The sequence below is a fragment of the Mus musculus genome, chromosome 10, assembly GCF_000001635.26.
Source record: "Mus musculus strain C57BL/6J chromosome 10, GRCm38.p6 C57BL/6J".
In the NCBI taxonomy this organism is placed as follows: Eukaryota; Metazoa; Chordata; class Mammalia; order Rodentia; family Muridae; genus Mus; species Mus musculus.
In genome coordinates this window covers 76,253,117-76,267,613 of record NC_000076.6, presented here as the reverse complement: position 1 = coordinate 76,267,613, position 14,497 = coordinate 76,253,117, and the positions used below count along the sequence as shown (strand labels likewise).

At 48.0% G+C, this 14,497-nt stretch overlaps 2 protein-coding genes across 5 annotated transcripts in view; one reads left to right on the top strand and one right to left on the bottom strand.

Annotated features, from left to right (window-relative positions):
* Positions 1-4,580, top strand: part of Dip2a (disco interacting protein 2 homolog A) — an 82,327-nt gene extending 77,747 nt beyond the window's left edge. For 2 of the 4 annotated variants that reach the window (XM_006513939.4, XM_006513940.4), the window contains 3 exons: positions 1,123-1,297; positions 1,993-2,116; positions 2,741-4,580. In XM_006513939.4, coding sequence (XP_006514002.1) covers positions 1,123-1,297; positions 1,993-2,116; positions 2,741-2,993 — 552 coding nt within the window. In that variant the 3' untranslated portion in view covers positions 2,994-4,580. The remainder of the gene's footprint in view (positions 1-1,122; positions 1,298-1,992; positions 2,117-2,740) is intronic. The other 2 variants (NM_001081419.2, XM_006513941.4) reach the window with 1 other exon arrangement.
* A 1,714-nt stretch (positions 4,581-6,294) lies between these two features.
* Positions 6,295-13,778, bottom strand: S100b (S100 protein, beta polypeptide, neural). Its single transcript, NM_009115.3, has 3 exons — positions 13,656-13,778; positions 10,442-10,587; positions 6,295-7,686 (listed from the first exon to the last, which is right to left on the bottom strand). The coding sequence occupies exons 2-3, from the start codon at positions 10,577-10,579 to the stop codon at positions 7,546-7,548; spliced, it is 279 nt and encodes a 92-aa protein (NP_033141.1). The 5' UTR covers positions 10,580-10,587; positions 13,656-13,778; the 3' UTR covers positions 6,295-7,545.
* Between the last annotated feature and the right edge of the window lie 719 nt (positions 13,779-14,497).

The following is a 14,497-nucleotide window of genomic DNA, read 5'->3' as shown; positions in this document are numbered from 1 at the left end:
GTAGGTCTGTCATTCATGGGCGCTGGATAGGTGGGGTACTTCACCATGGGGTGTGGGCAGGTTGGACCCTCAGGAACAGGCGAGGCAGGTAAGGCCCTTCATTCACAGTAGTGAGCAAGTTGTGGGGGCCAGGGGGAGAGGGTCCCTCATTTGTGTACAGTGGGAAGACAGGGCTCCTCACATGGATAATGGGCAGGTAAGGCCTCTTATTCACAGGCACTAAGCAGGGAAGGGCGAGGAGCCGCAGGGGAAGTACCAACAGGACTTGGGAGGTCTGAGCTGAATAGGAGACTGCTCTTCATCGTAGCTGCCCCTCTCTGCTTCTCTTTTGGAAGTTGCTGTGTGACATTGTTGGTGTGGGCAGCTCAGTGGGTTCTGGGTGGGCCCCCTGACACTGTTGAGGTCTAGGGGCACACACCTGTCGTCTTTGGTCTATCCATGGATGCATATCAAGTCATATGAGCATCCTGCAGGAATGCACATGGGCACAGGTACGCAGGGGCGTCGTGGGCACCAGTGTGTTGTTTACACTGTTTAGGCTGGAGTGAGAGAGCACTTACGTGTTCTCTACACAGAGTGTACTTTAACCTGACTCTGTTACGAACACCAGACTTCCCTGTTTTCTCTCACTGTCACTTGATATGTGGAAGTGGAAGCATATCCAGACAGACAGAACCATACAGATACCGGTAATTCCTGGAAAAAAAGGAACAATTTGTTTTAGAAGAGATTATGCTAGGCATGGTGATATACACCCATATATATAGGTATATAGATATATATGTGTGTGTGTATGCATATACATAACCATGCATATACATATACATGTATATGAGGTTGAGGATTATAAACTGGATGCCACCTGAGCTATATAGCAAGACCTTGTTTAAAAGGAGGAGGAAGAAGGAAGAAGGGAGAAGAAGGAAGAAGAAAATGAAAGAATAATAGTAATTAGTCATGGTTGTGTTTACTCTCTGTGTAGTTGTATTTAGTTCAGAAAATAAGATCCTGGAAATGCCACCCTTTGGGTGTAATCTTGAGGTCATCTTGGGCCAAAGACTATGAAGGTCAGAATCAGCACTCAGTAGTCTGCTTGTCCTCTTGACTACCCCTGCCCCCTAGATCTGGGTGAGCAGTCCCCACAATGCCACTGGGTACTACACAGTCTATGGGGAGGAAACACTTCATGCTGACCACTTCAGTGCCCGGCTGAGCTTTGGAGACACCCAGACCATTTGGGCAAGGACTGGCTACCTTGGCTTCCTTCGCAGGACAGAGCTGACAGATGCCAGTGGAGGTAAGAACCCCTCGTTGAAGGGCTAGCCTCAGCACTGCAGGGGCTGGGGGCTTGGTTGCTGTAGCCTGTGGGCCTTGCCCCTAGGCTTGGGGAGCCCTCAGTAACCTCATATTGTCCCCCACCGGCGGTGACTTGTGTTGCTCAATGTGGGGTGAAGAGCAGGCTCCAGTAACACTTCTCTGGGTGGTACTGTCCCTCCTCCTGGTGCTGCCCTCACGGTCCACTCTTGACCTCTGTGAGGAGATGCTGAGAGGGATGGCGGCTATTGGTCATGAGCTGTGAGGCTCCTCCCAAGTGATGTAGCCGTCTGAGGAACTGCATTTTTTTTTAATCAGCATGGTGTGCTCTGCATGGTTCTAAAATCATGTGTGGTACCCTTTCTACCCCAGTGAAGCCAAACTGTGATCATTTCCCAAAAGGCTGGCCCTCCAGGCCTAACAGCTCAAGTCAGAACTTTTGTAGCCTACGGTCACTGCAACGTTCTGTAGCTGAAAATAATTTGAAAACATATTAGCATATCCTGCTGTAACCACTGAGGTTGTTGACCAATGCAGAGGTAAGACTGAGTTTTTGGCATCTCCACCAGCCCACTCAGTCTCCCTGTGGCAAAGGACAACTGTGGCGCTCATACACAAAGGGCTGGCAGACTCACTGTGTGACTCACTTCCTGAGCATGTACATACCCATGTTCACAGAGCGCCATGATGCACTGTATGTCGTTGGGTCTCTGGATGAAACGCTAGAACTGAGAGGCATGCGGTATCACCCCATCGACATAGAAACCTCCGTGATCCGTGCACACAGGAGCATTGCAGAGTGGTAAGAGCCGAGGGAGGGCTCTCCTGTGCTGTCCGTGAGCCCCGCCCTGGGCTTGAGCACTGCACACAGGGCAGCACCCGGCACTGTTCTAGCATGAGCACAGGACCACACAGTTACAGCCCCCGGTGAGCTGGATTGCCCTGTCTCACTCCCAGAACTTAGGACCCAAGCTACCTATTCTACAATACATTTCTCTACAAACAGTACCAGAGAGTGCCTCTCCATCTTTTTCTTTTTCCGGTCAGGTTTAAATCACACAGTCGTCTCCAGCCTCCAGGTAAAACAGGAGACTGACACTGTTCCCATCCTGGAGCATTTCTAGTGTAAATGTTGTGGTTTTCTCATTTAAACCATGGCGAGCCGAGATCTCTTCACTCTGTCAGGAGCTTGCCCTGGGACAAGCACAGCTTTTAACAGAAGTGCTTATTGTTCTTATCAAGAACGTTATAGCAGATATCCCTATAAGATAGAGTTAGCTGGGCTTTGAAGTTATGGTGCTAAGTAGCAGCACTGTGCTAATAGCATAAGCAGGTGCCTTTGCTGCCTCTGGGATGTTTGTCAAGCATCTGCTCGCTCGCCCCACGCGCTGCCCGCCGGTCTCCATGACTGTGTGTTCCCCTCCAGTGCCGTGTTCACCTGGACCAACCTGCTGGTGGTGGTGGTGGAGCTGGATGGGCTGGAGCAGGACGCCCTGGACCTGGTGGCCCTGGTGACCAACGTCGTGCTGGAGGAGCACTACCTTGTGGTGGGCGTGGTGGTCATCGTGGATCCCGGAGTGATCCCCATCAACTCTCGGGGCGAGAAGCAACGCATGCACCTGCGAGATGGCTTCCTGGCTGACCAGCTGGACCCCATCTACGTGGCCTACAATATGTGAGCCCAGCTGGACAGAGCTGGCTGTAGGAACCAGCAGAGGTGTGGGGCAAAGCTAGCTGCAGGGTTCCCGCCCTGGGGGGAGGGGTCTCACAGCTCCTCTCAGCAGTGTCCTGAATGTCATGTTAGAACATCCTCCGAACCGGCTAAAGCAGTGTTTTGGATCTGCCAAGTGTACCTACCAAAACACAAGGGGAAGAGGCGGGAAGGGAAGGGAAGGGGAGGGGAGGGGAGGCCTGGTGTTACACTGTGGCTGTTCTCCGCTATACTGCAAACTTGCACTTTTTTTAGGCTAAAAGAAATTATTCCTGATTTCTAAATATATATAATTTCCTGATTATTTATTCCCACTTGTAATAACAAGCATATATGTAAGGTCTATGCTGGAGAGAACTTTTGAGCCAAGCCTGCCCAGGAAGGCGGATGGAAAGAGCCGCCCCATTCTCCATGCCCACAGCCCAGGCTCCATGCAGCCGCACAGCCTCCTTTGTCCAGTGTGATTACTGAAGCAGGTGTGCCTGCTCGTCTGTGTGTGTCGTCACTAATGCTCAGCAAGTGCCATTTTGGACTGTTTAGTTAGATCCTGTTTCAGAAAGATAAACCAGCATTTGATTTAAAATCACTTTTGTAGCCTGTAACATAGTGACGTTAAACTGCAAGTTCTCATGAGATCACAGTATTCATCCTCTCACGAAGCACACTGAGTTATTTTTATGAGCAGATCTGGACACATGAGTGGCAGCCTACAGTCTTCTCATTGTGCTAGCCAGGCCTCTTACACAGCTGAGCCGCCATGGGAGTTTGTCTGTCTAGGGTGGACATAGCTGCAGCCTCTTGGCTTTGCATTTGAGTTATGTGCCTATAAAACTTGGCCAAACCATTTTTAGTTCATTTTATCCAAACTTGAAATCCGAGTGATCTAATATTGTACTTACGTCAGAAAAGAGAATGTAAAATCTTTTAGATACTTATAAGAGTTTGAAGTCAAGCATGAATCTAAGATTATTTTTATATAACTAATCAAAGATTAATGTTATCAAGTTGGCGGGGTTTAGGGACTTGGAAGGATGGAGACATTTATGAATCATATCTACTTCACAGAGACAGCTAGATTTTTTTTCTAGAGTTAGCCTGGACACGTGCTTCAGCGAGTTCAGCTGACTGGTTCTACTCTCATGTCTCACGTCAGGAAACAGGACGTGGCAGAGCCCTGTTGCTCCTGGTATCAAACTGTGGGGTAGTATGTTAAAACATACTGGAATTGTAATAATCCTGTTATAACTATGTACAGACTCCATGTAACTTATTGGCCTCAGAGTCTAGTGGCAGACTGGTAGGGTTCGAGGTAGATGGCTGTGAAGGGACCCGAACTACCTACCCACTGTCTCAACGTTGTCATTTTATATCAGACAGCACCTGTAAACTTTTGTACTGAAAACTCAGTGGCAGTAAGAACGTATCTGGTAAGTTAAGATTTTAAGAATCATATTAAAATGTTTTAAGGTTACTCTCTGGGAATTCTGTATATCACACTAATTTTTTTATATCATGTTAATAAAAGCTATTGACTTTGTAATTCTGCATTTTGAAATGTGTGAAAGGGTTTTTAAAAGTTTCCCAAAACAGGATGTATTTTATTACGCATTATTTCTTTCAGAAGTATAAACACAATTATGCTTATCGTATGAAATCTAGATGACACACTTATGTGTTGGAAAGGAAACTTAAAATCTCCTACAGTCCGACTTACAAGTAATAGCAGTCTTAGGGTTGCTAAGAACTCAGGAATTTTTAGCCTTTAAAATTTTTTAAAACAAAATTAGGACCATATACTTCTTTTATAATCTGCTTTTGTACTTAATAAATTACACAAATGTTTGCATCCGTTACATACATTCTTTACATGTCTTAATGATGACATTGTAAGTTGTGCAGGGCTGCATGCAGCCCTTCCTGGGCTGCTGGGCCAGCACCGCCTCCCTGCGGTGAGTCACCTCCCTGGTACCTACTTTGATTTCCACAGTGGCATGTCTGCCTAGCCTCAGCTCTGCCTGTAGCATGGGTAGGTCAGAGTTTGTGATGGCCGTGGTGCCTGGATAGCCATTACCCCACAGAAGGGCCACAGGGGAGAGGTCACAGCCCCAGCCCCAGCCACCAGCAGCACTGGTTACTACCCCTCTAACAGGGTCACCAGGCTGGGCAAGGGGCTCAACTCTCCTCTCTTGTTCTCCTCTTGGACACCTGTGGTGAAAGGCTAGCACTTCCTCCCTGAGCTGCTCCTGGAGCAGATTTCAGGACTCCTGCAGAGGCCTGGCCACCTCTGAGCTTCTCCACAGAGAGGGCCAGGCTGAGAGTGCAGCTTCTCAGCAGGGTTGGCTCAGGAGCCTCTGGGACATGAAGCACTGCTCACCGGAGGGCAGAACCTAGAGCCCTGCCCACGCCCAGCAAATACAGTATCACTGGTGGGTGGGTGATGTGTAGCATGAGAACTTTCGTTGGCCTGAAATTCAGGTAGAACTCCAGGCTCATGGGCAGCAACCTCCTGTCAGTCACCACATCTGCCTTCCTACAGAGCTTCAGGAGGCTTGGAAAGGCAGATGGCCTGACTGTGTGTCAAACTGTGGCATGAGGCTGGGGACAAAAGGACATCAGGATCCCCTGTGGATAGCCCCCCCCCCTTCTGTCTTGTTAGCTCAGGTATCCCAAAGTACCTACTATGTGCCTCCAGCCCAGTATACTACTCCTGGTCCTCAGTGCTCTCCTGTAAAAACTCAGTATTTTCCACAGCTTTGTGTGGTATGCCCCTTGGCCTCCAGGAGGGCTAACTAGAAGGAGTAGGTGGCTGGGGCATGCCTTGGAAGGTGTACCAGTCTTCTGTCCTGTCCAGTCTACTTCCTATCTGATGCAGTGTGAGCTCCTCCCCCGTGCTCTTCCCTCTATGACGAACCACCCACCTGTCAGTGATACTGTATTTGCTGGAAATGGGCAGGGCTCTAGGTCCTGCCCTTTAGTGAGCTTAGCTCCGAAAGCATGAGCTAAGCAAATATTTATTCCTCTTCAGTTAAGTCAGGAATTCTGTCACAGTAGCAAGGAAGCTAACATGTGACCCAGCCAGGCCAGAAAATGGCCAGCAAGAGTCACATCCTACTCTCTAGTCAGGGGTTGTCTGGTTCTGTGCAGCCTTTGAACATCGTAGAGCCTCCGGCAGTTCTAGCTGTCTCTCTCACCTACCCTTGGGCTCTGCCTGAGGGTGGGCTGAGGTCTGGGCAGTCTTTCTTTAGGGACTTTTAGTCCTTGTTCCTGTCTCACAAGTACTTTATATTTATTTCTTCTTCAGTGGTGATGGAGAATTTTCACAATGCTTTTATTTTATGCGAAGGCATTGTTCAGTTGACTTAATGAACTTCTAAGTCTCTTCTCTGAAAACAAAACAAAACAAAACAAAATAGAGATGGGTAAGGGTAATTTAGAATTCTCCTAGAATGGCTTTTTAATATTTGCAATGCAGTTTTTATTTAAATGTAACTTGGATTATTTAAAACGTCGCTATTTGAATATGCAAGTTAGAAAGCCTCAAGTCCAGCTTCCCACAGTCCTCGACTCTCAGCCTCACCAAGGGCTAAGCAGGCCCTAGGCACCAGCAGGTCAGACATGGCTCCCAGCAGCTAAAGGACACACCTCAGAGACCCTTAATTCCCCATCAGCTCGTCCTGTGAATCTCAACTTCCGCAGCCACTCACATTATGGACAGCAGAGGGAGCAAGGAAGATACAACTAACTAGAAAAAGACTCTGGCCATTCCCCTCCTCTGTCCTCCAGGAACAAAGCGATCATCCTGAAAGGAGAAGTCTGCCGAGCAGAATTTTGATTCTCGGTCCTGAGTTAGAATGTTCATACTTAGTTTGTGAGATCTAATTGTTTCCCCAGTTAGAACTGTTGGCATTAAATATTTACTTAGTAACGAATCACTGCACACTGTGGAAGAAGAGACTTAAGTGTGGCTGTGCTCCTCTGAGCTGGGGAAGGGTGTAGGCGATCAGTCTGTCTACTTTCTGGAGCATCATTTGCTCAGGCAGATGGCAAGCAGGTGTAAGGATGAGCAACCTCTTCGGGTGGCAGCAGATCCAGCTGTGGGTCTGTAGATGTATGGGAAGCATACATCTAAGAAAGCTGACTGACGGAAGTACTGTTGGTAGTCTGCCTTGATTCTTACAGGTGACTCTTCTACAGGGGCATGGTGGTCAGCAACACGTGTTTTATCAACAGAGCGTTGATCTCATCCCCTAAGTGACCCTTACCAACAGTTCCTGGGACCAGTCAGCTCACGGGAATGCCTAGCCTAGCAGAAATCATGATGTGCTAACTTAAAGCAGCCCCTGGGAAGGGGGTTGGGGTTTCATCCCCAAAGCAAACCAAGCTTCCTAATTAGTTATGTGTGTCTAGAGAGCTCAGCTCCTTCGAGCCCATGAGCCTTTGCTGTGCCTCCTCTTGTGACCCTCATGTCTGTTGCAGAAACAGCTCAGCTACTTTTTTTTTTTTTTTTTTTTTTTTTGGTCTCACTCATGTTCAAAGAACTCATGGCAGGCCGTGGTCACCATGGCGACGAAGGCCATGAACTCCTGGAAGTCACACTCCCCATCCCCATCTTCGTCCAGCGTCTCCATCACTTTGTCCACCACTTCCTGCTCCTTGATTTCCTAAGAGAGAAAAAGAGAGAGCGGGGGTGATCTTTCTAGATATAAGACGGAGCCGTCAGAGTGCTATTAAAAGTACCAGGCCGATCGATTTGCGTCAGAAGCAGTCCCAATACAGGAAATGAGACATCCTGACAGCCTTCTGTGCACAGGGACAGTCAGCCACAGGGACGTGGGGAGCAAGCAGTCTGTTCTCCTCTTTCCTTAGGTCTGGTGCGACCTGGATTACTTCAGAACAGGGGAAAGATGAAGAAGTAACAGACAGCCTGGGCCAGTGACGTGAGAGAAATGAACTCCCGCTCCTGAGCGTCTGTGTTTGGGAGTCTCGTGGATCCTAGCATTCACTAAAATGACACTTGGGGGTGGTGTGTCAGAGCCGCTGTTTATTCTTTTTCTTCATGAGTAACTTCCTAGGTGCCGTTGGCTTTTTCCCTGACAGTTCTGATGTCAGAGCCAGGTGAATGGTAGGACTGCTCCTACTAACTGATGCACAAAGCATGTGAACGGTCCAGCTCCTAACGGATGCCCCAGCAGTTGTGGGCCCCAAGACACCCGTGGGAAGAGTACAGGCTCTGAGCTTAGGTTTTCAGTACAGACTGTTTCAGTCAACACCTCCCCCCACCTCCCTGACAGGAGAGCACTGTGGGCAAGCCAACTGCTTCAAAGATTCCCGTGTAAAAGATGGTGATTCCCAGGGTCTCACTGGGGCTTTTAAACATCTCCCAAATGATAGGTGGGAGCAGTGTAGTTCTCCCAGTTGCAACATAGGTGCTTTGATTTCGAACCTACATGGCCTCCAGAGGCTGATGTGTAGGAGACTTGGTGCTAATCTGTGGTATCACAGGGAGATGATAGAACCTTCGGAGGCAGGCAAAGTGGGAGGAAGCTGCATCACTGAGCCACGCCCCTTCCTTTGTTTCTTTGTCCTCATTGGGGTGGTCTGCCTCAAAGGCCCCCCAAACAGTGGATCCTGACACCTGTGCACCGAAATTAGGAGCCAGGCCGTGGTGGCGCACACCTCTAATCCCAGCACTCAGGAGGCAGAGGCAGGTGGATCTCTGACTTCGAGGCCAGCCTGCTCTACAGAGTGAGTTCTAGGACAGCCAGGGCTATGCAGAGAAACCCTGTATTAGAAAACAAAAACCAACCAAATAAGTCAATAAGCCTTCCCTCCTTCAAGTTGATTGTTCTCCAGTGCTCTTGTTGAACCAGGCCAGCAAACATGCACGGTACTTTGATATCGTACATGAGTTATCATTTATAGATGTGCCGTTACTGGCTAATTTTTTCCTGTTATAAAATCATAGGTGTAGCAAATATCTTAAACTGTTATCAACTGGGATTTCACTAAATGTGAAGAGCCTGACACGCCCACCTCACCCCTGTATAGTCCTCTTGGAAGATGAGATTCCGACTCTTCTGTTAAGTCAAAAGGCAGAGGGCATGGGACGACAACTGCCCCTGCATACAGAGTTCCTGTCGCCCGGTATCTGAGTGCCTGAGGAGTTAATCCCCAAGTCCCACTGGAAATTTTCTCCAGAAGCCCACAAGCCCGCTGCCTTCCTACACATCAATTAATTTGCCTGCATGGGAGAAAGGACAACCTCAGCCAGACATCCAGTCAGTCAGTATCAACATGCCCAGTTAACTTGGAGAGTGGTTTCCTGTTACCATGTGACATGGCTGTGCCACACCCAGGCTTGGCACTTGACCCAACGCTGACTGGTTTTCCTCTGTCTGTGTGGTTGGCTACTTCTGTGACCCAAGGGCGCTCTCTGTGACAGGACACATTCATTGTATGCCACCAGCGTTCCCATATCGTTCAAGGCGTGCTGTGAGCCTTGGTTTAGGGGACCAAGGGAGCACTGGGTGGCAGTTGGATCACAGTTCACCTCCACGGGAGCACTTGGTTTGTAGGCAGTAGAAACGCTAATAAACTGATTCAAGGGCAGAGGAGACAGTGGGTAAGGAAGTGAGTGTTTTCACTACCAGAATATTAACTGCCCAAAGACGAGCAGCTTGCCAGGAACTCTTCTGCAACTCCCTAAGTGGACTCCAAACTAAATTTAGGCCCTGATGTCATATGCTCTCGGGAGCCCTTCCTCCCCTCGGGCAAGTATTCACTCGTGGGCATGCTAGGTTGGGTGCTTTGTGAGTCCCTGTATCTCAAATATTGAATTATTGAGTGATCATTAAATGTTTATTTAATCTCTGATATTTCTTTGTAGGAAGTACCAGACAGCTAGACAAAGCGAAAAGATTTCTTCCCCTCCCCGAAACTTCTCATGCTTTGAAAAAAAAGTGTCTGTGTGTGTGTCTGTGTGTGTGTGAGTGTACATGCCTACGTACTCTCACACCATGGTACACACATGGAATTGGTCTTGCCGTGTAGATCCCAGCAGTCAAACTCAGCTCATCAGGCTTGGTGGCAGGTGCGTTTGCCTGCTAAGCGTTCTCACCGGCCTTGTTCTGTTTTAAGAGATGGCCCAGGCTGGCTTCCTGCTTCCACCTTTGAAGTACAAGGACTACAGATGCGTGCTGACGTATCCTAAGTGTCACTTGTGAGTGGCTTACAATTCTCTTCTGCTGCCCTCACCCATGGATCCTTAGATTCAAGGGATAGAAACAGCCCCTCTGAGCTCATACTCCAAGGGCTTAGCCATTCAAACTAATATCCAGAAGCAACCCAGGGTCTGGATACAGAGACAGGAGCAGACATAAGGACCATTTCTAGTGCAGCTCAGAGATGGTCTCTTACCTCCAGGAAGTGAGAGAGCTCGTTGTTGATAAGCTCCTTCAGTTCTGACTTCTTCAGCTTGTGCTTGTCACCCTCTCGCCCGGAGTACTGGTGGAAGACATCAATGAGGGCAACCATGGCCTTCTCCAGCTCGGACATCCCGGGAGCTGCAGAGGAAGGATACGTTTTCATGTTTTCTACCCTGTTCTTTGGAGAGCTTAATACGTTGTTCTCAGGCCTCAGCTCAGATGAGGGGTAGAGAGGCCTACCAGGGAGAGGCATCCTGGGATCCACGCTGACCAGGGTTCATCCTCTTTTGCCCAGGCCCACCCTGTCCCTTCTATGTCCCCATAGGCTACAGAGCGAAGTTTCCAAGACCATTGGTTTCTGGTTGGGTTTGGCCAATGAGAAACTAGCAAAGATGCTAATGCAAAGCATTAGGGAATGACTCCGGGTCTTCCTGGTGGCTATTCCCAATCCCAGAGGTCTCCAGGATATACCATCAGCTGATGGATTTAAGAAAGACACTAAGATGACTAGTAACAAGTAAATATCTACCTGTACACACGCACACACACACACACACACATCACTATCAGTGAACCATTTTTAAAATGCAGTAACAGCTTCCTCATACAGCAATAATATCAGGGGTTAGGAGGAAAAATGCAGGTACTTCCAAAAGATTCTGAGGAACAAGATTAAGAATGTTCTGGCTAGTTTTATATCAGCTTGGCACAAGCTAAAGCCCTTTCTCAGAGACAGGAACCTCAATTAAGAAAAACGCCCTCATAAGATCCAGCTATAGAGCATTTTCTTCAGTAGTGATCGATGAGGGAGGGCTGAGCCCATTGTGGGTGGTGCCATCCCTGGGCTGGTGGTCCTGGGTTCTATAAGAAAGCAGGCTGAGCAAGCCAGTAAGCAGCATCCCTCCATGGCCTCTGCATCACCAGCTCCTGCCCTCGGGATCCTGCCCTGCTTGAGTTCCTGTCCTGAATCCCTATGATGATGATCTGTGATGTGGACGCCAAAGCTGAATGGCCCTTCCTCCCCAACTTGCTTTTTGGTTATGGTGTTCATCTTAGTAATAAAAACCCTAACAAAGAGCTTATTTTCATTTGAATTAATATATTAGTTTAAGATGTATAAATAAAATATGAGTGAGGTTTTTTTGGGGGGGGATGGGGGACAAACCAAAAATATATATATAAAAAATAAAGACTGTAAAATTCCTGTACCAAGTTTTTGAAAACTACCAGTGAAGTGACCTTGCAGAAACACGTACTCCAAGGTCATATGGTTCTCCTGGCATCCTGACAGGGCGACGGAGGCCCAGCCCTGAGTTCTGTGCTTGCTTCATTGGCCTGGCCTCAGAGTACAGCAGCTTCTTTGTGAACAGGCATGCATGCCTGAGAGAAGCAAACAGCCTTTGCAGTGGGCACCTGATGCCACAGCCACAGCCCGGGGATTCAGGGAGGGCCGCTCGATTATCTGAGGAACTTCATTAACATTAAGCCATTAAGGGTGGCTCTGGGATCATTTTAGAAACCAGCCTCTTAGGCAGAGACATTTGGCAGCTCCTAGCCTCGAGTTCTGATCCTTAAACCAGAACCTGCACTGTCATAATTAAACAAAGGTTCAAAAGTCATTTCCATGTTGAACATGTTACATTTTAGAATACAACTTTCGTAGCTTTTTACATTTTTATTAAGGATCTCCCAAAAGAAACGAAGGTTTTCGCCCTGTATTGGCTCTCTGGTTCTTTGGTTTGTTCATGTTTTCCAAAGACACCTGAAGTACCTCATATAAGAAGAACAACCCAGATAGACAAAATGTAACATTCTCTCTTAGTCTCTTAACTTGAGTTTTTAGTTACTGTTGGTCTTTTAGCTAAAAGAAAATCCTATGTGTCTGGGTGTTTTGCCTACAGGTATGTCTCTGTAGCGTGCATGCCTGGTGCCCGCAGAGGCCAGAAGAAGGTGTTAGATCACTGGGAACTGGAATTACAGTCAGTAATTCCATGTGGATGCTGGACTGAACCATCTCAACAGCCCCGGTTACTGTTTTTGTTTGTCTTTTTTTTTTATGAAAGAAAATATGTTTAGTCCCATGGGGAGGGGAGGGAGGAGAGGGGAGGGAAGGACAGGCACAGAATTATCTGCCCTTTTTCCTTTTTAGATTGAGATGGGGGTCTCACTGTCCCCAGATTCTCTTCTAAATAATGATCTCCTTGTCTCTACTCTCCCAAGGGTTGGCTCATACCCAGCACAGTTATTGATTTAAAAAAAAAGTCTTCAGAGATTCTGTGTCATACTGATACTGCTCAAAGTCCTAACGGCTGGGGGAGGGAGAGCTAAATGATCTTTTTGTGGATAAGGACTAAGACTTAAAAGTAAATGGTGAAACACCATATCCCATAGGCAAAAAATAAATAAATAAATAAAAATTTATTTTTTCATGACTATATTAAAAATTCAAAAATCTCCCTATTCTTTCAACTAAGGAAGCATTGGTTTGTTGTCTGCCTTCTAAGACAAACGGATGAGTCTTTATAAAGAAACACAGGGCTGGAGCTTCTTGGGATGGCACTGCCTGTAAGGTGAGGGGTCCCCACAGAGACCACCCTTCCCCAGGAGGGATGACAGGAAAGTCAGGAGCCACCCCCAAACCTTCATCTCTCTGTCCCAATTCATAATGATTTGAAAAGTTTCAACTGCTTTGGATTTTTCTTTTTTGAGCAGTGTCTGGAGATGTAGCTCTTGGCGTTTCGAATAGGAAAACTGGAAAAGCTCACAGGGGTGCTCCAGGGACCCCGGGAAAAGTTGCCATGAAGAAAGGGGAGCTGCGGTTGGAGATTTGGGGTAACCCTATTCCAGGAAAGGAAATCCTTCCCTTAGGACTCAGAGAAGACGCACTGTGCGCCATCTCCAAAAACATCGGCAGTCATTCTGAAGTTCTAACTATGGCCTAAGGTTTCCCTGGTTTAATGAAAACAAAACCAAAGACAATCCCCCCGCTGTAACACAGACACTGCATAGTCAGTGTCAGCCGCAGTCACAAGGAAACAGTAAAGGCAGCCTAATCAGCAGCTCTGAAATGCCACCAAATGTCCCCAAAGGTCTCTTAAAAAAAAAAATTCTTAAAGCTCAGTTCCCATTCTATCCCTGTCACCCCTCACCCTCCGAGGAAAGAAAAAAGCAGGTTTTCTCTTGGGTCCTGTCAGTGGCTTTCTCACCTCCTGGTCACCTTTGCTGCTGGAGTCCTCTCTGGCTTCAGTGTCCGAGTAACAGGAGTGTAGACAGAACAGCTTCTTATTCTTCCTGCAGAGAGAACTGGGTGTGGGCTTGGCGCAGTCCACTGCAGGCTGAGGCTGCCAATGGGGGCCAAGGATAGGGAGGAGTTAGACACCCAGGCCTGCATACAGGGCCCCATTGAGTGGTACCCTGGGGATCCACTGGGCAGCCACAACTGGACTTGATCTAGAAAGAATACGGGTCTGTTGGGTAGGAAGTGTAGAGTCAGCTTCTCTGCACCTTTTAAATGTATTACATGAACATTGGCCCAGTTCCAAAGGCAAGGCTGGGGTTGGGAAGAGGAGAGAGACAACGTGGGTGAATTGATTTAAACAGCAAATCTGCAGCCAAGAACTGGAAACTTCTCATGCTGAGTGCTGGAGACTGTGTGGCCCTGACTGGCTTCTAAGGAGGCCTCTTGAACATCTTGCTTGTCTGCCAGCTTCCTGGTCCCCTCCTGCAGGTATGCCATGCTGGGGCTGGTGATGCTGGGTAGTGGTTACCCCCAGACTCCTCTTTGAGCCCAGTATTCTCAGGGACCAGCATGCAGTAAGTTAGTTACATACTTAGTACTTGTTGCACCTAGGGAAAGACCTGCCAGCTCTTGTCTTGGGGCTCTCTCTCCCTACCCTGGTCAAAGGTTATGAGTTGTCTGAGCCAGAAATGCCTGTCCTGTGCTGTGCTCTTTTTGCATAGGGAAGAAATGTTGCACCTCTTGTCAAGGCACAAAATGACCCCAGAAAGCAGTCTGTTCCTAACTGCCTATCTTCAGCAGCACTACACC